The sequence below is a fragment of the Seriola aureovittata genome, chromosome 11, assembly GCF_021018895.1.
Source record: "Seriola aureovittata isolate HTS-2021-v1 ecotype China chromosome 11, ASM2101889v1, whole genome shotgun sequence".
In the NCBI taxonomy this organism is placed as follows: Eukaryota; Metazoa; Chordata; class Actinopteri; order Carangiformes; family Carangidae; genus Seriola; species Seriola aureovittata.
The window spans coordinates 16,467,710-16,489,627 of NC_079374.1; the positions used below are offsets into that span (position 1 = coordinate 16,467,710).

At 40.4% G+C, this 21,918-nt stretch overlaps 1 protein-coding gene across 2 annotated transcripts; it reads right to left on the bottom strand.

Moving 5' to 3' along the window:
• Positions 1-127: 127 nt before the first annotated feature.
• On the bottom strand, positions 128-21,506 carry si:ch211-39i22.1 (skin secretory protein xP2). 2 transcript variants are annotated; one of them, XM_056389963.1, is made up of 12 exons: positions 21,207-21,506; positions 14,644-14,762; positions 13,645-13,963; positions 12,895-12,995; positions 12,563-12,713; positions 11,511-11,546; positions 9,528-9,608; positions 7,450-7,476; positions 6,962-6,982; positions 4,558-4,674; positions 3,271-3,330; positions 128-3,158 (listed from the first exon to the last, which is right to left on the bottom strand). In XM_056389963.1, the coding sequence occupies exons 1-12, from the start codon at positions 21,268-21,270 to the stop codon at positions 3,130-3,132; spliced, it is 1,125 nt and encodes a 374-aa protein (XP_056245938.1). In that variant the 5' UTR covers positions 21,271-21,506; the 3' UTR covers positions 128-3,129. The 2 variants fall into 2 exon arrangements, with proteins under 2 accessions (XP_056245938.1, XP_056245937.1); XM_056389962.1 differs by having other exon boundaries at positions 12,889-12,995.
• Positions 21,507-21,918: the final 412 nt, after the last annotated feature.

Below are 21,918 nucleotides of genomic sequence, written 5' to 3' on the forward strand. Positions count from 1 at the left end.
GTAGACCTGATTATCTACTATGACAAAGTTGAATGAGTTAAATAAGGTAATTTCATGTGTGGTATTACAGTGAAAAACATCACAAACACATACACAAGATATTTGGCAGGGGAATAAAACGCCGACGCCCACGAAAATGTTTAATTGACTCCTCAAACATTATTTACACAATTCCAGAAGAACAACACAAGTGCCAGATGACAAAAATGAAGAAGACAGTTCCTACACAAAATAAAAACACAGAATATTTAAATAAAAAGGAAGAGTCTTACACTGTAGTCTAAATCAAAAATGAATTGTCTAAATATGTTTAATGAATCAAGATGTATACAGGATAGGAAAGTGCTTCTCTTTCATGATGACATTGTCCTTTGTTTTCCTCTCTGGGATATTGAAGAGGTGGTGTAAGGCAGGACTGGTCAGCGCCGTGACTGATGCCCTAGCATTATCTGGGAAGTGCACTTCAGGCCTCAATAAGTTGACGGTTCCCTTTACATTCTGGTTTGGATGCTACGCTCCAATAATGTGTGTTTAAAAGGAATCTAACTGCTTGGCACTAAGTGTAGAGTGGACCGTAAGGCTCAACACAAGCAGTCCTTGTTCCATTTTTAAGAGATTTATTGTTGTTTTGGTTTCCTCTACATCAAATCAGTCCCAGTAAGGTTTGTGATTGTGCACTGCAGGACAGCAGAGTGCTTTTGCTTTTGCTGATTTGTATTGCACTCACCAGATCGCACAAAGGAGGCGAGAAATGCATTAAAAGGAGGATCTTCTGTTCTGAAGGCAGCAGTGGCTATTTCTGAAAGCTTGTACTATTATTTAGTGGGTATTTTGTGCATTATCACTCCGTGCCAATGTAGCAGATGTGGTAAGAGATTTCAGACACACTATCCACTTGTTCAGTGTGTCACGAGAAACTCAGTCTATCACAGATCAAAGGATAAGAAGGCAATTCAAACAGAGATTTGACCCGGCGTCCAGTCCACAGTTCATACAGTAGAATTAATTGATATGTGACATCACAGACTAATAATATTTCTCAGCTTGAGGCTAGGCTGTTAGCAACAGTCTCTGTCCTGTATTGCAGCTATATGGTGCTTTACAAGTAACACACTTTACACAAACAGCTGCACTATGCAACCTCTATAACCCTATGTTTAAAGGGAGCAGAGCAAGTACAAAACTGCAAGGCAACAAAAGACATTCAGAAGGTAATATTTTTGTGCTACAGTGGCAAAGAAAACAAAATGAAAGAAAACAAAAAAAAACCAATTGGGCTTTTCTTTTTTTTTTCCAAAATGCTGTAGCGCTGCTTCGGCATTTCACAATAATAATCACAAAATACCACAGCAAGCAAGTTGACTAAAGATTATCTGTGTCAGCTCTGAGGCACCACTGCTAAATGTTAAATTCATATAAAAAAATCACATGTGAATGGTGAAGATATGAATGATACAAAAACACTGCGACAGCAACTGGCTTGCTCAAATACTGAGACACACAGTGAGGAGAGTGTCACCGCTGATATTAACGGAGGCTGTTAAAACAGTGTGGGATGAGATATTAGTCAAAAACATTCTGGAAATAAAACAGCAAACTGGCCCACTGTGATACAGATATGAAGCAGCTGTTACAATAATGTTGAATAATGTTACAGTTTCACATTCACAAGCAGTTCAAAGTAAGAACTTTCAACCACCAAAATGATCATTTATGAATTAATAAAGTACATTCCTCAATTTTCATTCTAAGATGTTTTTTTATTGATACATTCATATAGTATTTTGTCTGTTTTCACTCTTAATGTTCCAGCTCTCTCTGTGTGTCTGAAAATTGGTCAAGCCAGGCTGTGTCAGTGAAAGGCACTATAGAGAAGAAATTACTGCATCACAACTAGACTGACACGCACTACATCAGAACAATGTCTACTACACTACTACATGACCTCTCGAATTTGTTCATGTCAGGTGAACACTCATCCATTGACAGAAACAGGGTCGGACTAAACTCCACTTCAACTCTCCTCAGTAAACTTAGAAAATATCATTTTTTGTGGAAAATATTGATAAATTAATGATAAAATGTGTTTGTATCAGTTTGAATAATGAATCATTCTATGTATGGATTTTTGAGTGTTTAATTTTACTGATGTTAATTTCTTGAACTGACTGAGGAGAAGTGGTAGTGACCCAACAGGATTTAAAACTAAGCCCCTTCACCAATTAAAAAACACACACACAAACACAAACACACACACGCATACAGTGACATCAGTGGCCCTCTTAACACACATTGGACCATTCAAGAGCATCCCCAGAATCCTAGGATTATAATCCTACACTATTATTCCTCACCAGAATCTAGGAAATGCAGTGGTAGTTATTGAAGCCCCCTGTTATCCATCTATCCTGCATTTGTACTGCAGATAACTATATTGAAAATGAAATATATGCTTTACGTGAGTGACTGGTTGCCAGTGGATGTTCAAAATCATATGGATGGCTCAAACAATGACAGAATTAGGAAATAAAAATTCCACCTGTAAGAATTCAGTACAAAGTTAGACGTCTACAACATCAAATTTGTCACTGGTTTATATTCACACTGAATTACTCGAACTAGAAGGTAGCCATACAAATAACAATAAAAAAGGTAGTTCTATAAGTTAGCCATCTCATGGTCATAGTTAATTAGAGATCTAATCTCTTTAATGGCCCCTCTGGAAAAAAAAAAATAATTTGGATTTGGTTTAAAGTAGAAAATTTGACCAATCATTGCAATAAAGTCCTATGTTGTCACAATCATAAAACCCCTAAGGTTCACATATTACTTCTTTTTCTTATCTAACGCCTTTTACCCCACATATATGCACACACACAAGGATGAACACGCACACAGATACACGCATACGCACACACACACACACACACACACACACACACACACACACACACACACACACACACACACACACACACACACACACACACACACAATCAAGACAGATACACACACAGCCCTACTCTGGGCCTCACAGTAATTTAGCTCCATGCAGGAAAGAGCCTAACAGTGAGATTGCCACTTTGCTTGACTGTAGTTGGTCCAGACAGTCATGGGATCATCGCTGGTCTAGGATGAGTTCAGCAGGTTGCTAAGGACTGCAAAAAGGAACAAAAAAAAACAAAAACAAAAAAACAGTGCAAAGGTCAAAGCAATGTACATGTAATGTATTTCATGTGTGTTTATGTATTATGTGTGTCTGTGTCATACCCTGGGGATCTGACTGGGCCTCTGCTGCATCGGCTTTGCGTGCAGCCTCTGGATCGGCTTCTAGTCACAGAGACGGAGAGTCAGTTATATCCAACAACACAGACAGACAAAGCGAAGCAGACAAGGCTTCACGTGTAAATTTGAATTTCGCGAGCATTTAGCTAATTAACTTCTTTTCCTACTCATTAGCATAGATGACTTTATGGTGTCCCCTCTGGCAAATTTGACAAAGAGGGATTTATCCCTCTTCTATAATTGTGAAACTATACAGCTCCACTGACCATAAATTAAGTATGACAGTGAGAACACCCAGCGGGAGTTTCTGAGGATGTTAATATTTCTCGGCTCTAATTGCTTATTATCAACACCATGAAAATTTGTTTCATTTTTTTCTGGTGTAAACGTGCAAAATTATTCATATCCGTGCAGTCAGAACTTCCCATGTGTCACCAGTGGAGCAGCTCCAGGCTGTACATGCCGATGACTTTACCAATTACAATCCTCATTCTCTAGATTTCATCTAAGGGAGAATGATATATTTTCATTAATAGAGACTGAGCTGTCTGAGAAATCCACAGAGGAATAAGAAAAAAAGAGATGTTTATTCAAATTTAGAACAATGATAAATACTAGCTATTACAAGTGATATTCACAGTATGACCCTTATTTCTACTCTGACATTTGCCTTAAATCACTGAAAAGCTGAATGGCCTGTTGTTCATGTTGACTGTAAATGACAACAATGCTGAATTGGCAGTATTGCTATGCAGGGTGTGTGTCAGTTCACTGGAGTTGACAACACTTTCTACGGGATAAAGCAGCTGAGTCTGCTATGTCTCAAAGAAGGATTGCTGACCTCCAAAACTTAAAACACACACACACACACACACACACACACACACACACACACACACACACACACACACACACACACTAAAGAAATGTGTTACAGTTGTTCATACCTTGATTAAAGGCTGAGATTCTGCTACGATTCAAGTTCTGTATAAAGCAGTCACCCTGCATGACTAACTCTTTAAGAATGTTATTTTGATGTGGGTTGATGCAAGTTGATTAAACAACATTAGGCTCAAGGTGTGACAACCTTTGAAAGTGCTGCTTGACTGCTCTTATAATGCGGGTGACAAATAGCAATAAATCAACAAAACCTTGGCCTGAAGTTCATTGTAAATGGGTTTTGGAGGAATTTTTAGTCAAATATTAAGCCCTGTGTACAGCAGGGTGGTGTGTTCTTTTCTTTGGTTAGTAAGAAATCAGCAAAATAGTTACCCTGTCTATTTTTGAAGCAGAGTTTCTTCTTCTGATAGGTGAAGTATCCAGTAACTGCTCCCACAAGAGCCACACCAACTGTACTGAGGATGCCTGCTAAAGAGCTGGAGCTGCCTTCTGCAGGACACAAAGAAACAGGACAAAAAAAGATACTTGATACCAGTGCAAAGTCAACCTTGGCAATATCATGTGAGAATACCATTTGAACTCTAAACATATTAGTTGAGCATGCTTTATTATACAGATGTGACTGCACTGTGTTGAATGTTTTTCAGTGTAACACAGGCGTATGGAGATTGTAATGTTCAGTGTCACCACAGGGTGCCATTTTGCAGTTGAAATAATGAACGACAATTCACCAGTGAAGCTCAGTGACATGTGTGTAAGCCTCTCTCTCTCGCGCTCTCTCTGTGTGTGTGTGTGTGTGTGTGTGTGTGTGTGTGTTTAAGAGAGCGGGAGAGAGATAGAGAGAGTGATGATCCCTTTTCATTCGTCTATCCCATAATTTAGACCACTAAAAGAAAGCATTCACAGTGACAGCATAAATCTGTCTGCACCTGTAACCCAGTTACTATGACAACAACGATCTGAATAGTTTTTGTGCTGTGTCATAGCATACTGCAAATACATTTCACAGTCTATTGAAGGCACAGAAAGCAAACGCAGACAGCCTGCAAAGCCATGATGATCAGCACATTATTGACAAATCTTATTCAGTTCACAGCACTGTGTGTTGTAAGGTGTCCCTGAGTGCTTTGAAAGGTGCTTATAAATATAATGCATTATTATTATTTAGTGAGATTATTATCATTATTATTTATTATTATTAATTGTTTGCTTTCTACTAGTGTAATTAACAAGTAATTCTGGAGCAAAGACATTTAATCAAGCTACTTATTATGTTATAATTCTTTGTTCTTACTGATAAAATTAAGATTTAATACATGAAATAGCAGATGTAGAGAAGCACCTCCACTAGGCTGCACAACATGTGCTATGTGCAGTATTCAAGGTGTGATGATTGGTCATCTGGGGCAAAATGATGTTATATAATGATTATTTTATGGCGCTAGAACCTTCTGAATTTACTCTAAATGAAGGAGGTAGAGGAGAAGAATACAGACTAGATTATGAAGCAGAGCAAATGTCACTTGATTATATACTCAACATGTGCCCTTCATAATTGTTTTCCTTTACATCTCTTCTAAAAACTATCTCTTTATTGTTCCTGCAGTGGCTTCAGTCAACCCAGAGTAATAATGGTGGGATATGCTGAAGTGACAATAGAGAGGGAGATGGAAAGGAGATGGGGTGTAATGGGTGAGTCAGCAACTGAGGAAAAAAGAATGAAAAAGTACAGTATATCGAGCCGTAAACAAAATTACAGATGAGAAAAGCAAGGGAGTGGCATCAGTCTCGCGTGACTCAAGGTGAATTTTTTTTAAAAAAAGGGGAATGAGTCACTGAAATTAAGTGGAATAAACAGGAAGAATGTAGTGATTCAGTGAGAGGAAGTAAAGGTGGGTGCAGACAGACATGTATGAACGTGCACATCCACAAATGCAGAACACACAACACTGTCGAAAAGTGGCGTGAAAAGTCTACACACACACACACACACACACACACACACACACACACACACACATACACATACACATACACACCCAAACACAGTGTGCATACATAGAGAGATCAACTGACAGACAAGATGCACTGTGGAAACAGAAATGTATGGGAACCTACGGGAACCTCTGTGGTCAGCAGCCACAACCCTTATCACATTACTGTAGGTTACATGGCTGCAGTAAGTCAGGGGTTAAATAAAACACCTGATAGCCACAGCAGAGCGTGGTCGACATATCAACATTTATCACTCATCTACGGTATGCTACTATAATTGTATCATGAGATACAATTTCTTGTGAAATACGATGTCATTGGAATGGTTTTTGAAAAAGTTACACTTTCAAATTGACTTCCTGTCATCACATTGTGTGATGAATTAGACAAACTGATCCATTAATACTTACATGGATGCAGTGATAACAATTAAAATTTACAATATCATTTCTCCGTATCTCCAAGCCCTACTAGCCTTTCCTATCATACACAATTTTAGGTTGAATATAAATTTCAGCACTGCTGAGTCAAACCTTTTAACCACGTCTCAGTAAAAGGTACAGCCATCACCATTTGCCTCAATTGCCTGAATTATGCAAATACACTCACTGACGTTCAAAAAAAAGTTAAAGATTTCAAAAAAGATATATTGAAAATGTCATGTAGCAACAACACACCTGCCTACGGCTCATTGCATAACATAAGACAATGGGGGAAATGGGTGGAGAATGTGGGTGGTGGTGCATGTGTCCAAAACAAAAAAAAGAGAATGATAACTCACCTTGGGCCTGAGGTTCGTTTACTGTATAGAACAGAGAACACACAAATACTATTAGCAACATGGGACACGGAACCGTTTATTTAAACAGGCACAAACATGCACCTGTTGTTCTATTGTATCTTATTTCCAGTTTGAACAGGAACAGAAGTTACTTCCAGTGTGAAAGAGCTTCAGACAACAGATGTAGCGTGACTACACGTGAGAATTCATGGTAAAATACTTAAAGGCCAGGTCTGAACATTGTTTTAAATAAAACAGAAGGGGAGAGGCATTTTGCCTTGAGTCTTCTATCCTGTTTTTATTGTCAGAGGCATGCCAGTAATATCCTGTGTGTTTCAACAGTTTTCAGAGCTACATAAGCTCTACTATCAGAGCCGTCGCTGCAAAGTTATTTCTGAATCCAATTCAGATTTGTGTGATTTGGAACGAAAATGGCATGATGTGATTATTTTTGCAAGGTTTGACCATGAACACAAAAAAAGCCTTACCATCTCCTGCGGCGCCGGCAACATGGGCTGAAGAGAGAAAGAAAGAAAGATAAATGATTAAAAGAGCACGGAGAGAAAAGATGTTATCATATAAATGTGTTGACGTATGTTAAGTATTGTGACAGAGATTGCAGAGAAGAAAACGTAAGGAGCAAGATTATTCTCTTTGAGGTACTTTAGCCCTCAGAGGTTTTTAGAGGTGTAGAATTTCTGTCCTAACCGGTCTGGAAACACACACACATATACCTCTGCATGAAGTGTCCCTTCTGTAAACTCACAGAGGTGCTTTTACAATATCAGAGGGATCGTATAGCTTTGATTTAATCTATATGCAAACAGCTCTGTTATCTTCCTCTATGCTGCTTGTCTGTATACGCCTGTGCCATCATGGCTGCCCTCTACCTGCTTCAACTTGACAAAGCCGCTAATAACAGAGCACTAAAGAAGAGCGCCTTTCACTAGATTATAATGATTATACCAGCATAATGAATCAGCTTTCAAATGGGGAGTAAATTGTGAACGCTGAGAGGAGCTGCCTAAGGAAAATCTCTTGCTCCTGTTAAATTACCTTGTGGCTAGTGATTAAAGTTTCTTAACCCAGGAGGTAAAACAAGTAAATTCAGTCTCTTGTCATGGGAGCAAAGCTCATTAAATTAGAATGGCATGCTCGCAGTATAGAGATCTACCAGAAAGAATGTCTCAAAACACAGTTTACAAGGCGCAGTCTTTAAGGTGTCAAGAGCTACAAACCATCTGGTAAAGGTAATACTTTGTAGTTTTGCTGTCAGACTACAGCCAGTGCACCAGGTGTGTAAAGATGGCCTGCCTCAGGATTTGATGCCATTGTTCATAAGTCAGTGTTAATGTCCTAAGAAATAAGACTTGATGCCACTTTCAACAGAAATGGTAAAAGGGCAGGAGAAATATATAAAAAGCTTTTTTAGGCTGAAAGGTGAGATTAGCCCATCTCAGCTCTGTGCATAAATATCTATGGGTTCATTTAGCTGCGTTGCTCATTTAAGACAAGGGAAATACAACTTCTCAAATAAGAGATGACTGGTCTCTTATACTCACGTTATAATTGACATATTCATAAAGTCTCTGATGTCAGCATTTCCAAAGAAATTGCATCATATCAAATATCCAATCAACTCCCTGTTTATATCATCGATTATTGGGATTTTGTATGTATTTGTTAAAAAAACATGTGGAAAGAAATTGCTGGCTTGGACAAACAAGCACAATGTAGAAACGCTGTATTTTGTAAGTGGAGATGCTGCTGATCCCATACATGTCTAGGCACTGCAATAAACAAAGCTAACCTCACACATAGTTCCAACCAGTGTAAAGAGTGATAAAAAAGGCATCCATCAGATTGTGGTAACTTGGAAACAAAATAATTCCATCTAAACTGAACTATCTCTTCACCCATGCATGTTTGTATTGCTAACTGTGCACCCAAAGGTTCGAGTGTTTTTAACATTAAAAACAGCAACACAAACAAGTGACAACAGTTAGGGGGTCAGCTAGGGGAGCATAATAGTTGTTGTTTTTTAGATACATGTGTGGTTATAATGTAACTGCAACATGATGGGAACATTGTTTTCTTTCCCCTAATGTTAGGTATATCCCATGGGGTGGTGAATGTCCTTGACTCCGTGTTGCCATGGATTTGTAAAGCAGCTGGCATCGAAGTAATCTACACCACACACCACTGTATAAAAACTCTCTGCCGTGAATCGTCGCCGAAATCTTACTGGTGCCCAAACTGCAACGAGAGAAGATGCTGGAGCAATATCCTTGCTTCACCATGCAATTAAAACACACCTGTACCAGCAAAGAGGAGTGCTAACATAATTAAACATTACTTCAACAATTGTACAATTTGTGTTGTTGAATCTGTGTGTTGCTTGGCAACCACTCCTTGCACTTATTGCATTTATTATTGCTGTGTTTTTTTTTTTGAAACCCTGCCAAGTATATGTAGTAACTGTTTTATACAAGCAATAAGCCACTCCCCCTCACAATGCCCCTTAGCTGTTTTAAAATCATATAATAGTTAAATAGTAGTTACTAACCCTTGTCATCTATACTGCGGCTCTTTCCTGGAGGTACTTGGGTGTCTTCCTTGGGGTCCACAGCATCCTCCAAGTTAAAGCCTGCATTGGTGACAGAAATACAATATTATTCCTTCACCGTCCCACCCAAGAGGAATATCTTCCAGATGTTTGCCAGAAACATCCCTCTAACACATTATTCTACACCATTCCACGTTAAACTATTTAATGATAATATCAGCCATCCTAGAAGCTCTCCCTAGTCCAGTCCCTCAAGTCAATTCCCTCAATAATCACCCTGAGACACTGCCAGTTCCCAGGGTGTGACGGTGATCCTGTGAACTAGTGTTGACTTAAATTAAAGGATATTATCTGTCAGGAACGATACCTTACCCTGACTCTGTATTCACTAGGGGGAAAACCCAAGTGACTTATTCAACATGTGTGACTCAGCGCACAAAGCAGTTTCAGGCTGGGCAGGGCGAGGTAGGATCAGTGAATTAATTTATAGTAGACAGAACCTCACAGGCATAATTATTCAGTGACCTATACTGACGTTAAATTGTACTAAGTATTCTGCTCGCATTGTAAAACACAATTTTTCACAGATGAGTGTGCAATGAGACAATATTTTGAGCCAAGTGTTGCACCGATACTCAGAGTCTCCTGTGTTCATTTCTACCTACCGTCCAGCCTTTCTTCTTTTATTGATCTATTAACCTCCATTACCACTTTCTCCTCTCTGTCATTTCCCTTTACCTTTGCTCTTATCTCCTTTTCCTTTTGTTTTTACACTGCTCACCTCTGAATGTTTTTTCTCCCTATCTCCCTTCTTTATCTTCCTATCCATTTCTCAACTCTTTTCCTCTTGTCACCACCATGAGAGAGTGTTCCCCTGCCATTTATCACGTGGAAAAAAAAACCCTCCATAGCAACCATTTCCTGAATTCTCAACGGCACCCCTGTGGTTTTTTTTTTAGTTGAAAGCACTACTAAGAGAGAAGCTAATTACCAGCAAAACCATTAAATTACTATTCTTGAAATGACAAACACTATTTTGAATAGGACATGCTGGAATGATATCAGTGTAAAGGTAAGAAGGGAAAGAGCAAGAGTGAGGGGACAGAATAGGAAAGAGAATACAATGACAGATGAGGGGGATATTTTAATTGTGATAAAATCCCACTGAGGTCATTGGGAGGTTTCTTTACTTAAACCTTACCACACACAATTTAGGAGGTAAAAATGTATGGGCCACAACCCAACCTCATAACCTTCCTAAATGATTTGTATTTTCTGATGGAACAGCACATCTGTTTGCCATTAATTTGCTCAGAAAATAGGGAGTTGCAGCGAAATAGTGCAGGATAACTCATGGAAGCAGGACATGTACGTTTCAATGATTGATAACAGAAATTATGAGTGGTCAAATGAAGACACAGCGGAAATCTAATGTATGATCAATTTCAGGTCGCCTTGTTCTAAAGAGAAAAAAAAACAAATATTGTAAACTGACATTCTTCACATCTGTTTACTTTCAGATGGTTGCTTAGGGACAGGTAGTGCTATAGTCAGAAGTCAGTTTACCTCAAACACAGTTCATGCAGAGTGGAGCTGAGAGAACTTTTCCAGCTCTGCTCTGCATGAACTGTGTTTCACTTCAAGTAAAGCTGTTCAGTGATTTCTGCTCTGTAATGTTTTAAAATGCTGCCATGTAGGAATTAACATTTCTAAGCATGAATTCAACAGGTCAGCCTCTTTATGTGGATTTATTGTTACTACGGTTACTGAAATAAACTGGTTTTAATTATGCTGTCCTGAAGTGCTCTTGAACTTCTGAGTCATACGTATAAGCAATTATTTGTGGTGCGCCTTAGTAGTTTGTTTAGCTGCAGCAAGATTTGGCTCCAGAGAGGTGGAGGTGTATACACTGTGGCTGAGAGTTTTGGAAATTGTTAAAATGGCAGAGGAGAGAAGAATGAAATTTTAAAAAGAAAAACTTACCTGAATTCACCTCAGGGGTATCACCATCCACTTTAACTGTTGGCAAAGACAAAGAACAGAATCACCCTCCATTTCAAGAGCTGAGCCCGGAAAAGAGTCCCCTGTGTCATGTCGGTGCTGAGACTGAGAACAGCCCCTTCTCAAACACAATCTGACCAATCTCACAACAACACTGCTCCAAACAGCAACCAGAGTAAACCAAATTATAACACAATGTAAAGAACCTATTTAGAGATACTGAACTGGCAGAATATCTCTTAAATGTCAGAGACAGATAGTAGAGGCTAATCCTGAAATGTTCATGCCAATGAAGCACCTTTGAATTTGAATTTGAAAATTTGATCACATCCATGGTTGGATTCAAAATGGAGAGACACTATTGCACTTTAGCACAATTACCAAAGCAGAAATTGAGTTTCCTCATCTCAAAGGGAAATTCGTGTTTTCACAATTTACCTAACAATAAGAGTGGCTACACACATCTCCAGTAATGACAGAAATATAAACAATCACAGCTTTCAGAAAGGAGGAATATGTGAATGTTTATCAACTTTTTCTACATTAAACTGTATATGATATAAAAGTAGTATAAAAAGATATTTATCATGACTAAAAAAACCCTATTTCTATCAAGACTAACATCTCTATATTTGTGTGCTCTCAGTTGCTAGAACTGTATTGTATTACATATAAAGGTCTTTCTGTTATTTAGACTACACTCATTGACATGAATGGGATGGATAAAAGAATAGAAACACCTGTCAATATAACGCAATACAATTCAACAGCACCACAAGCTGCATCCTCCATAGTTGAAACACCACATTTTTCACAGGACTGCTCCATTAGACACACCTACAAGTAACACACTCTGTCCAAAATATCTTAGCATTCACTGGTTCTAACCTACAGTCTCAGGACACTTTGTTCCAGGTTAATTAAGAAGAAATAACAACATGGAACACGTGGGTGAAACCAGTATTATTTGCCTGAATTCATGAGTGCGTGTACAAGAGTTTGCATATTAAGCACCCACACATGTAGATTCTTACCTGTAGGGACAAGGTCCTTCACTCCTGTTCTGATGTCTGGTACTACATTTCCCTCAGTTTGTCCCACATCAGTACCTGGATCAGTTGGTTGTTCCTGCCCATCTTCTACAGCTGGATTTGACCCTGGTGTGGCCTTATCTTCAGGTTCACTCTATTAAAAATTTATTATATAGTATATGAACACGTAGAAAGGATACACACATTTCTTGATAGCATAGCAGCTCTTGTATAATACAGTATCTGTGCATGTCATATATATACATATATATATATAGAGAGAGAGAAAGAATTTTTAAATAAGATGAGATTGTATAAGATTAACTGACCCCCACCTGAGAGGGTGTTGTATCAATGCTTGAAGTAGTTTCCTCCTCCACATCAGCTGTCGGTAGCTCACCCTCTGGATTTTTTTCCTCTGGCTCAGTTTCTGGCTCTGGACAGGAGAGGGAAAGTGTTTGATTAGTGTTTTTATCATGAGTTATGGCTTGTTATATACAAGTGTTTAATGCAGATTTCAAGCAAAACCAGAGAGGTTGAACAGGTATTTTTCCACACCTTCACACATTAACAAAGTGAGTGGAAGGAATAGGTGGCACCTTGAAGGGGAATTTCAAGGAACAAATGCAGAACATAGAAGGAGGCCTTATTCATAAAACTTGTGTTTTAGTTTGAGGCCTCTGATTTAAGCTCGGCCTCATGCTGAATCAATAGATTAGACAAACATTGGTTCTTAACACTATTATCACTGTTGCTTCTCAGTGTAAATCATATTATCCCTGGTGGCGCTGGAGCATATGATTAAAGTAGAGAAAAAACAGAAAGTAGAAACTGCTCACAGGTCTTTGATGCCAAACAAGATTTTTTTCACTGTGGCTGTAAAAGCGAAGATGTGATCGAAATGTTGCACGGCAACAGTAAATAAAGGAACATTTCAGGAGCAAAGAACAGTGTAGGATGAATATCAAATAAGAAAAAGTGAAAGTGAAAGTATTGTATTTTTGGCAAAATAATCATCATCAGACAAAATATTGATTGATCAGTTTCATTATTATTTTCAATGTGTTTAAACTCCTATCGATTACCTTGTGTTGTTGCAGCCGCTTCACCCTCTACGTCTACTGCTGCAGGAGTCACTTCCTCTGCTTCCCCGGCTGCAGCAGTCGCCTCTTCTGCGCCATCACCTGCAGGATTTACCAGTTCCTCGTCCCCGGCTGCAGGATTCGCTTGTTCTACGTCCCCGACTGCAGGAGTTACCGGTTCTTCGTCCCCGGCTACAGGAGTTACTGGTTCTTCGTCCCCGGCTGCATGAGTCGCTTGTTCTGCGTCTTCACCTGCTGGTTCTTCGCCTTCGGATTCAGGCTCAGCAGTGGGCTCAGGTGCGCTTACTGTAGGTGGTACTTCCTGTATTCGGAACAAGATTTACATCTCTTGCAATTATGTTTTTATAACTGATATTGTCCAGAAAAACAAAATCTCCAAACTTCCACAGTTGAGGCTTTCTGGTGGTTATAGGTTTTAAGAGAGGTTGGTGAGGGAAGGGCAGAGACAGAACTGCCATTACATTTCAAACCAGTAAACTTGTGCTACATAAGACCTTCTGTATCCAACCAAAAACGAATACCAGGCACACATTTTTCAGCCAACTGACACGGCTCAGCTTATCAAATGCCTGCCTGAGGATTTAGAATTAGAATTTCTTCAGACCTCAGTGAGTTTGACTGGATGACAGTCTGGCTACACTCAGAAGCACTCTTAGAGACACACTGAATAATTCAGACAGCCCAAAGCTGGACAGAGGTTCTGGGAGCTGCCAGGGTTTATAGATATGTATGCACAATGTTAGAGCCGCTGTTAAGCTGCTTTCAGACGGCCCCAAACCCTCCAGCAGCACTCCTGGTTAGGCGAGAGTTTGGAATGGGGACTAGGGCTAAGGAGACAACAAACACAGGATCCCAAATTTTGAAAATAACCTACTAACTATATTCACGTTTACATTAGTCACCCTTACATTATTCTTTTTCTAGGTAAGTTGTGACATCACACAATAAGCCCCAAACCACACAAATATTCCCTCTCCTCACCTCTGCGTTATGGTCAGTTCCCTCATCAGCCTTTGCTTCTCCTTCGACCTCGGGTGCTTCAGTTGCAGGGGCCGGGGCGTCAGGAGCTGCTGTCTCCTCTTCTGCTGGGACTTGATCATCTACGCAGAGAAGTGTGAGGGAAGAAAGTAACAGAAGAATGAAAAAAGAGAGCACACATCAAGTGAAGCACTGACCACTGGGACATATCAATTTCAAAAAGTGGGGGAGAAAAAAAAATAAAAGGCTGTCTTGAAACCCTGGTGCTTCAGTGAACATCACACAAGTGACAGAGGCCTGCGCAACTATTGTTTTCTTTTTGAAAAGAAGAAAGGAGGCAGCCATGGCAAGCCAGAATCCCTCTCAAAGGAGGTTCCTTCTGTGTTTGAAGTTCTGCAGCTTGACTACATCCCTAAAATGCATTCCATTGTCCAATATTTTGTGTCGTCCACTGTTCATAAGCAAAAAAAACAAAAACAAAAAAAAAGCACAAATATTATGAATCAAATCTAAAGTAGAACGAATAAAACCTGAAGACTGGTGGTGATTGGTGTAACCATTGGTGATTAAAAACTGCACGCCTCGATCCATCTGTTGTCATTTAAAATCATTAAAATCATCTGTCTAAAATGGTTGTCAAGATGTTGTGCATTCAACACATTCTCATGACAGCAACATGACATGACACACACACACACACACATATAAACCACACCCTGGCCTAATTGGTGCCTGATGTTAACGCTTTAGCCACAACTGGATGACAGACACATCGATCAAGTCTGACCTGCCTCAACATCATATGAAGTCTCGACCTCAGCACTGGCATCGCAACTCTTTGCTAATGAGAAAATACAAAGAGCATGTCTTTGTCATTCTGTGTGTGAGATGGCCATGGTGTGTGTGTGTGTGTGTGTTTGAGCCGGTGCTGTGACATTCCCCTTTTGAATGTGAGAAGCTGAAACAGCAAACTGTGCTCTGACTTGGTCGTCCTCTGCTCTGCTGATTTCAGCAGCACCCTGATGCTGGTTCGCTGGGATAGTGCCCTTTTTTTTTTTTTTTTTTTTCAAATACAAGTAACAACCATTAACTAAGAGATATAGCCGTCTACAAATTATGGTATGAGTGAGGCTGCCCTTCAAGCTGGCAAAACTGTTATAAGATAGCTTAAAAAAGTGGGGAACAAATGCACAGGAAGGCGGCACAGGTGTCAAAATGCTGCCAACACAAGAAACAGAAAGAAATAACATTGAAAAAAAGTATCAGGACGTTGCTGCTCAGCACCATAACGCTCTTCCTTAATGTGCTCATATATCTATTTTAGCAGTTGTTCATTGCCAAGTAAATTTCCAATGAAGGATCGCTGCATTTGCCAAATGAGATCGTATCAGAGTCACTGATTCCCTGAGGGAAAGCGGCATGAACACATCTGAAGTATTTCCATCACACCGTAAATTCTCTAGAAGTGTGCAGAACTGGTGAACCTGGGCTCCCACACACACACACACCACACACACACACACACACACACACACACACACACACACACACACACACACACACACACACACACACACACACACACACACACACATTAATATACCAGAAATAAAAATCCATACACACAGAGTATGGCTCAATACAAACTACATGCACTGGAATATGAACATCAGACATGCAGACACTCACAGCGCAGATGCACAGTGACCGACGCAGCAGCAAAAACAAGTGCGCTTGATTTCTCTCACTCCCTTTTTTTTTCACTGCACCACCTCAGCAGCATCTAAGTCAAACATTAATCAGTGCCCACAGTGATCTATTTCAAGTTGAAACAGCAATCAGAGTTTAATGAACAGGACTGCATGTGTGACTGCATGTATGTACAGGGTGTTTTTGTTTCACTATCTTGACTCCTTCCTTGGAATTCACTGTCTTCATCAAAGACGTACTGCTGCACGCCATTCAAGATAATGAGGTGGAAATAACATCAGATGCCAGCTGATGTGTCACACCAGTGGACTGAAAAGGTGTGTTAAAACAGAGAAAATGAAACCTCGTGCAGTGCAAAGACCTGTTGCTGACGCTTCTTGTTGACTTGTCAGACCAGGTGTTCAGTTGTGTGCAGATGTGTGCGTTTATACTTTAGGCTTAAGTTTTCACTCCCACTGGAAATGAGTGGACAAATTTCTCATGGCATTGTGCTTACGTGCACGTGTGTATGTATGTGTGTGTGTGTGTGTGTGTGTGTGTGTGTGTGTGTGTGTGTGAGGTATGAGATTCTCATGTAACTTCTCTGTCTTTCTGTTGCCACTCCATAGAACATTCTGTTCCCATCTATCAGTTTGCCACTTCCTCCTCTAATAACCTCTGCTACAAACACCCCACCCCCACATCCACCAACACACACACACACACACACAAACACACACACACACACACACACACACACACACACGCTTACAAACTTATAAAACACCTTCTCCTCCCCTTCCAGTCCAAACGTACAAACAACCACATGTTCACACACACGTTAAGTCCATGTGCCTGTGTAAGTTCACTTTCACTCACACTGAGTAAGTAGTGTCCTGTTTTGTGTTAGTGTAGCAGTGAAATAAATGGTTGCACATCCAAACCCCCCCCACCCCCTTCCTTTCTTTTTTGTCTTTTAAGTCTCTCTCTCATCTTTCCTCTCCTCTCTTTCTCTCTCCCAGACTCCCTCTGTTTCTCTGCCACTGGTTTCCCTTGAGGCTGATGAGTCATCTGTGTGTCTCTGACATGGCCGCACGCTATTGTATGCGACTGTACAGCATGTGCAGTGTTAAACTGAGGAAACTGTCCCCAGAGGAAACTGCTCTTAAGTCAGACCAGTTCACACATGTGGGAAACCATAAAACTTTTTAGTTACAGTGTTCTTTTTAAGACTTAGTCAAGTGGTTTGATAGATCGATAAACAGACATCTTTCTGTCTTTCATATGAATCGAATCATCTGACGTGAGACAACAGTTTGTGACTGGACCTAAAAGACAAGTATATAGCCAAAAAAGTTACTACTCTATTAAAGAAATAGTTTGACATTTTGGGAAATGTGCTTATTTGCTTTCTTACTAAGAATTAGATCAGAAGAGTGATAAAACTCTCATGTCTGTACAGCAAACATGACGCTACAGCCAGCAGCCAGTTATCTTAACTTAGCGCAAAGGCTAAGCTAAGATAATCGCCTGCTGGTTGTAGCTTTAAATTCAGTGCTGAGATATGAAAGTGGTATCAATCTTCTTATATAACTCTCAGATAGAAACTTTCCCAAAATGCCACACTATTGCTTTATTCTAGCTAATTTCAACTTCACCATTGTTCTTGGTGTATGTGTGAGCAGAAGATAGCGAGCATGATAACACAAACATCCTCTAAGACCTAAAACTTTGCTTATTGAGCGTAATGGTCCTTTCTGCTTTATATGGAACTTGAAGTGAAGAGCAGCTGGTAACAAACAGGAAACATCTTTGTGGTGTAATGGGATCTACACTAAAACGCACGGTACAAAAGTGACACTTTATTTAAGAGTTCAGCAAGATTTTTTCCCCTTATTGCATGTCAAGCAGAGTGAAGATTTAATCTGTCACAGGAAAATGTTTCTGTGATTGAAAACAATTGGACTTTTCACTGGAACATTGAAAACACTCTTTATAAGATACCATCAAATTATTTTCCCTGTTCTTTTCAGTTCAGCAAATGAGATTGTGACATCGTCTGGAATACACAACAAATATGGGCATCGGCTTTTGTCAAAGTGGGTGTTCTGCATGCATGAACATGCTTTAAAAAAAAACCAACAAAGACATCTCTTCTGACAGATACTAAATTTGTTCAGGCAAAAGGTAAAATCTGAGTTCACGAAAGACCAACCCATAGTAAATCATTTCAACCTTTGTGGCAATTTCTGCTTCTTATGAACAATTTATATTTTGTGTTAAATGAGCAACCACTCTCAGCAAGTTACATCATGTTGGTGAGCTACTATGACGAAAGTGAATACAGCACGAAGGCCGCGCTTTAAGTGTTATGTACAGTATATCAGGTTTCACACACTTCATGGACGTTGTAGGGCTGGAGTGGTGCTCGATGCTGGCGCCACTGTTTTGATATTCAAAAGGTGACATGTGATGTCATGTTTACCTAGGCACCTGATATCTTGCCAAGCCTGAAGATAAAAAAAATATTCACCTTTTTATTTTGGAAATGACACGAGGGTAAATAAGTAAATGCCCTTTCAGTAGTGTAATGCACATCACTGAACACTCCTCATTACATAAATTGGAGTCTGAGGGATGTTATTACTGCCAAAGAGAGAGGGACTTCATTTTCTGACTCTTCTGAGCTCTGGCCGTGAGACTGTGTGAGATCGCCGGTTGTGTATTGTTGAATTAGTAATAATGTGTGTAGATGCATGTGTGCGTAACCAATAACCAAGCCTTTCCTTGTAATAGTACACTAGAATCTGTCCGTGCATGTGTGTCAGGTGTAAAACAACACCTCCACACCACATTGTTCTGTCAGGTATGGTTCTATTGTGTGTTTGTGGGACAGACAGTGTGGTGTTTACCCCAATCATGCACACCTTAAAACTGCCCCCATGGGAACCAGAGAGAGAGAGAGAGACAGAGAGAGAGAGAGAGTGTGTGTGTGTGTGTGTGTGTGTGTGTGTGTGTGTGTGTGTGTGTGTTATTCACTTATCCACCAAAAGAGTGATTTATATGATGGCAGTTGAAGGTGTAAACACAGACAAGCCTGCACACACATATTATACACACACCTGGCAAACATCACACAGCCCTTTTTGTCTTTCATTTTCCTGTAACACACACGCGCTCTATAACTTATGTGTACACTTACATTAATGAAGCACTCTCATACTCCCACATGTTCTGTACATTAAAGTTATAACCCACACCCACCCACCCACCCACACACTCCCTCACACACACACACACACACACACACACACAGATGCTGAGGGCCCTGGAGGAGAGGAAGGCGCTGAAACTAGATGTGTTGTTGGGTGTTGTCTACAGCTGGAGCTGGATCTAGTTACTGGGACACTCCCTATCCTTTACTTCTATAACTTACACACACCATACATGAGGTGCGCACACGCAACTGACCTAGCACCCCTATCTTTTTCAGTGTGACTATGAACACACACACACACACACACACACACACACACACACACATACACACAAATGCAAGTGAACAAACACACCCACTGAGATTTCCTGTAACTCAGCACACCAACATTCACTGGGTTTACTTTGAGCTTTACAGTTGAGCAATTAGAAAAAAAGTGTGTGAGGAAAAGATAAAGACAGAGAAATGAACGTGTGTGTGTGTGTGTGTGTGTGTTTGTGTGGATGTGTGTGAGTAAGAGAGGTTTCTCTCTGGTGGTTCTTCTGGTTAGAAAAAGGGAACCGGCAGAGTGAGATTGTGCCAGATCCCATCCAAGTACACCAACGTTCAACTGAATTTTTGTTTGCATAATGATTAAGAGGCCTGCTGTTACTCTGACTATCTCTCCCACTAGTTTCTTCCTTGTATATCTCTCTCAGTTGCATGCAACATTTCTCTTTTATCATCCTCCAGCATCTCCCCTACTTTGCCTCTAATTTTTGCAAGTGTCCATGTTGGTCTCACTGTCTCAGTTTTATTACGCATTCGAACAATCTGAAACCATTGCATGTGCCGCGGGGAAGGGCAGGGGCCCATGGGCCAGCTGAAGACGAAGGAAGAGGGAGAGGAGGGAGCAAAAAAACAAAAAAAAAGAATGGGAGATATAGAGAAACAAAATGCAACAAGGATCAAATATATAGACCGAGGAGAAAAGAGGGATGAAAGATGAAAGATAAAAAGACAATTACTTATGTAAGGACAATGGGTCCACCACACCCCTGTGGGCCAAAACTCATGTCCAAAAAGATATGGCCACATTACATGGCACACCTATTTCAGTGATAATGTCTGGGCGGGATGAAGAATACAGAGCTTTATCTGAAACTCACTCAGTCAGAACAGATTAAAACAAGCAGAATACACCTAGAGGTAAATTGAATTGGCGTGCCAACAGGAAGGCAGACAGACTGGCAAAAGACACTGGCAATAGCATTCACACGCGCGCGCGCGCGCACACACACACACACACACACACACACACACACACACACACACACACACACACACATACATGGACGAGTAATGTGGAAGACTGGCTGAGGATGAGGCGAGAAACGACAGAATGAGAGAAAGATAGGTGAGCGCAAGAGGGATGTAAAAGTGCAGAGAGAAATGGAGACTGATGACCAACACACAACTAGACAGACAGACAGACAGACAGACATACAGACAGACATACAGACAGAGATAGACAGAGATAGATACATAGATAGATAGATAGAGAGATAGATGTAAAGATAGATATATAGATATATAGACAGATATATAGATATATATGCGATGTACATGTAAAGAACAGAAATAAAGGGCTGGGCTGAGTTAATTGGAAATAAATCATTACCTTGTGCCTTGGCGCTTGTAGCCAGCAGGCTTCCTAATAGCAGAATCCACAGGTATGACATCATGGGAACACGGTGTTCTGGCTGCAAATGAACCGGGGTTCAGTCCCGCTTTCCACGGCCTTCAAACTGGACAATTAACCGGCTTGGAGGTTTCAGGTGGATCTGGAGGGCGTGTGTGTCGGTGTGCCGGTGCGTTCTTGCGCGTCGGATCAGACCAGTGGCGTCTCCAAGGTGCTTTAGATGCTCGGCTCAGTGCGCGCCGCCGCGGATCTGTCGTCCTCTCCTTTTGTCTGAATTGGAGGAGAGAAGGTCCACTCTTTATTAAGGTGGGCGGGTCTCTTTCCTCAAATAAGGCAGCCAGGGAGACGGCAGGACTGGGTACGGTGCTGTTAAGGCATTCATTTAATCACTAGTGGGTTTGCCAATCATCAATTTGGACTGTTACTCGTCTTTATCAAACCTGCTTAGCGCGAGAAAACACATTGTTATGCAGAAACATATTCTTTCATTCAAGTCGTCGTCCTTTTTGTTACCAGGAGCACGAGCTGTGAGTTAAGCAATAGGGAATATATATGTTGGGGTTTTAACTTGTCCTTAACTGGAAGCAGCTGAGTCCTTGTCATTTTAATAACCAGATTCCTAAGAGGATTTAATTAAATACCTAGCATGCGGTCTTCATAGACTTTTTAACGTCATCTCCCCTATCAGCAT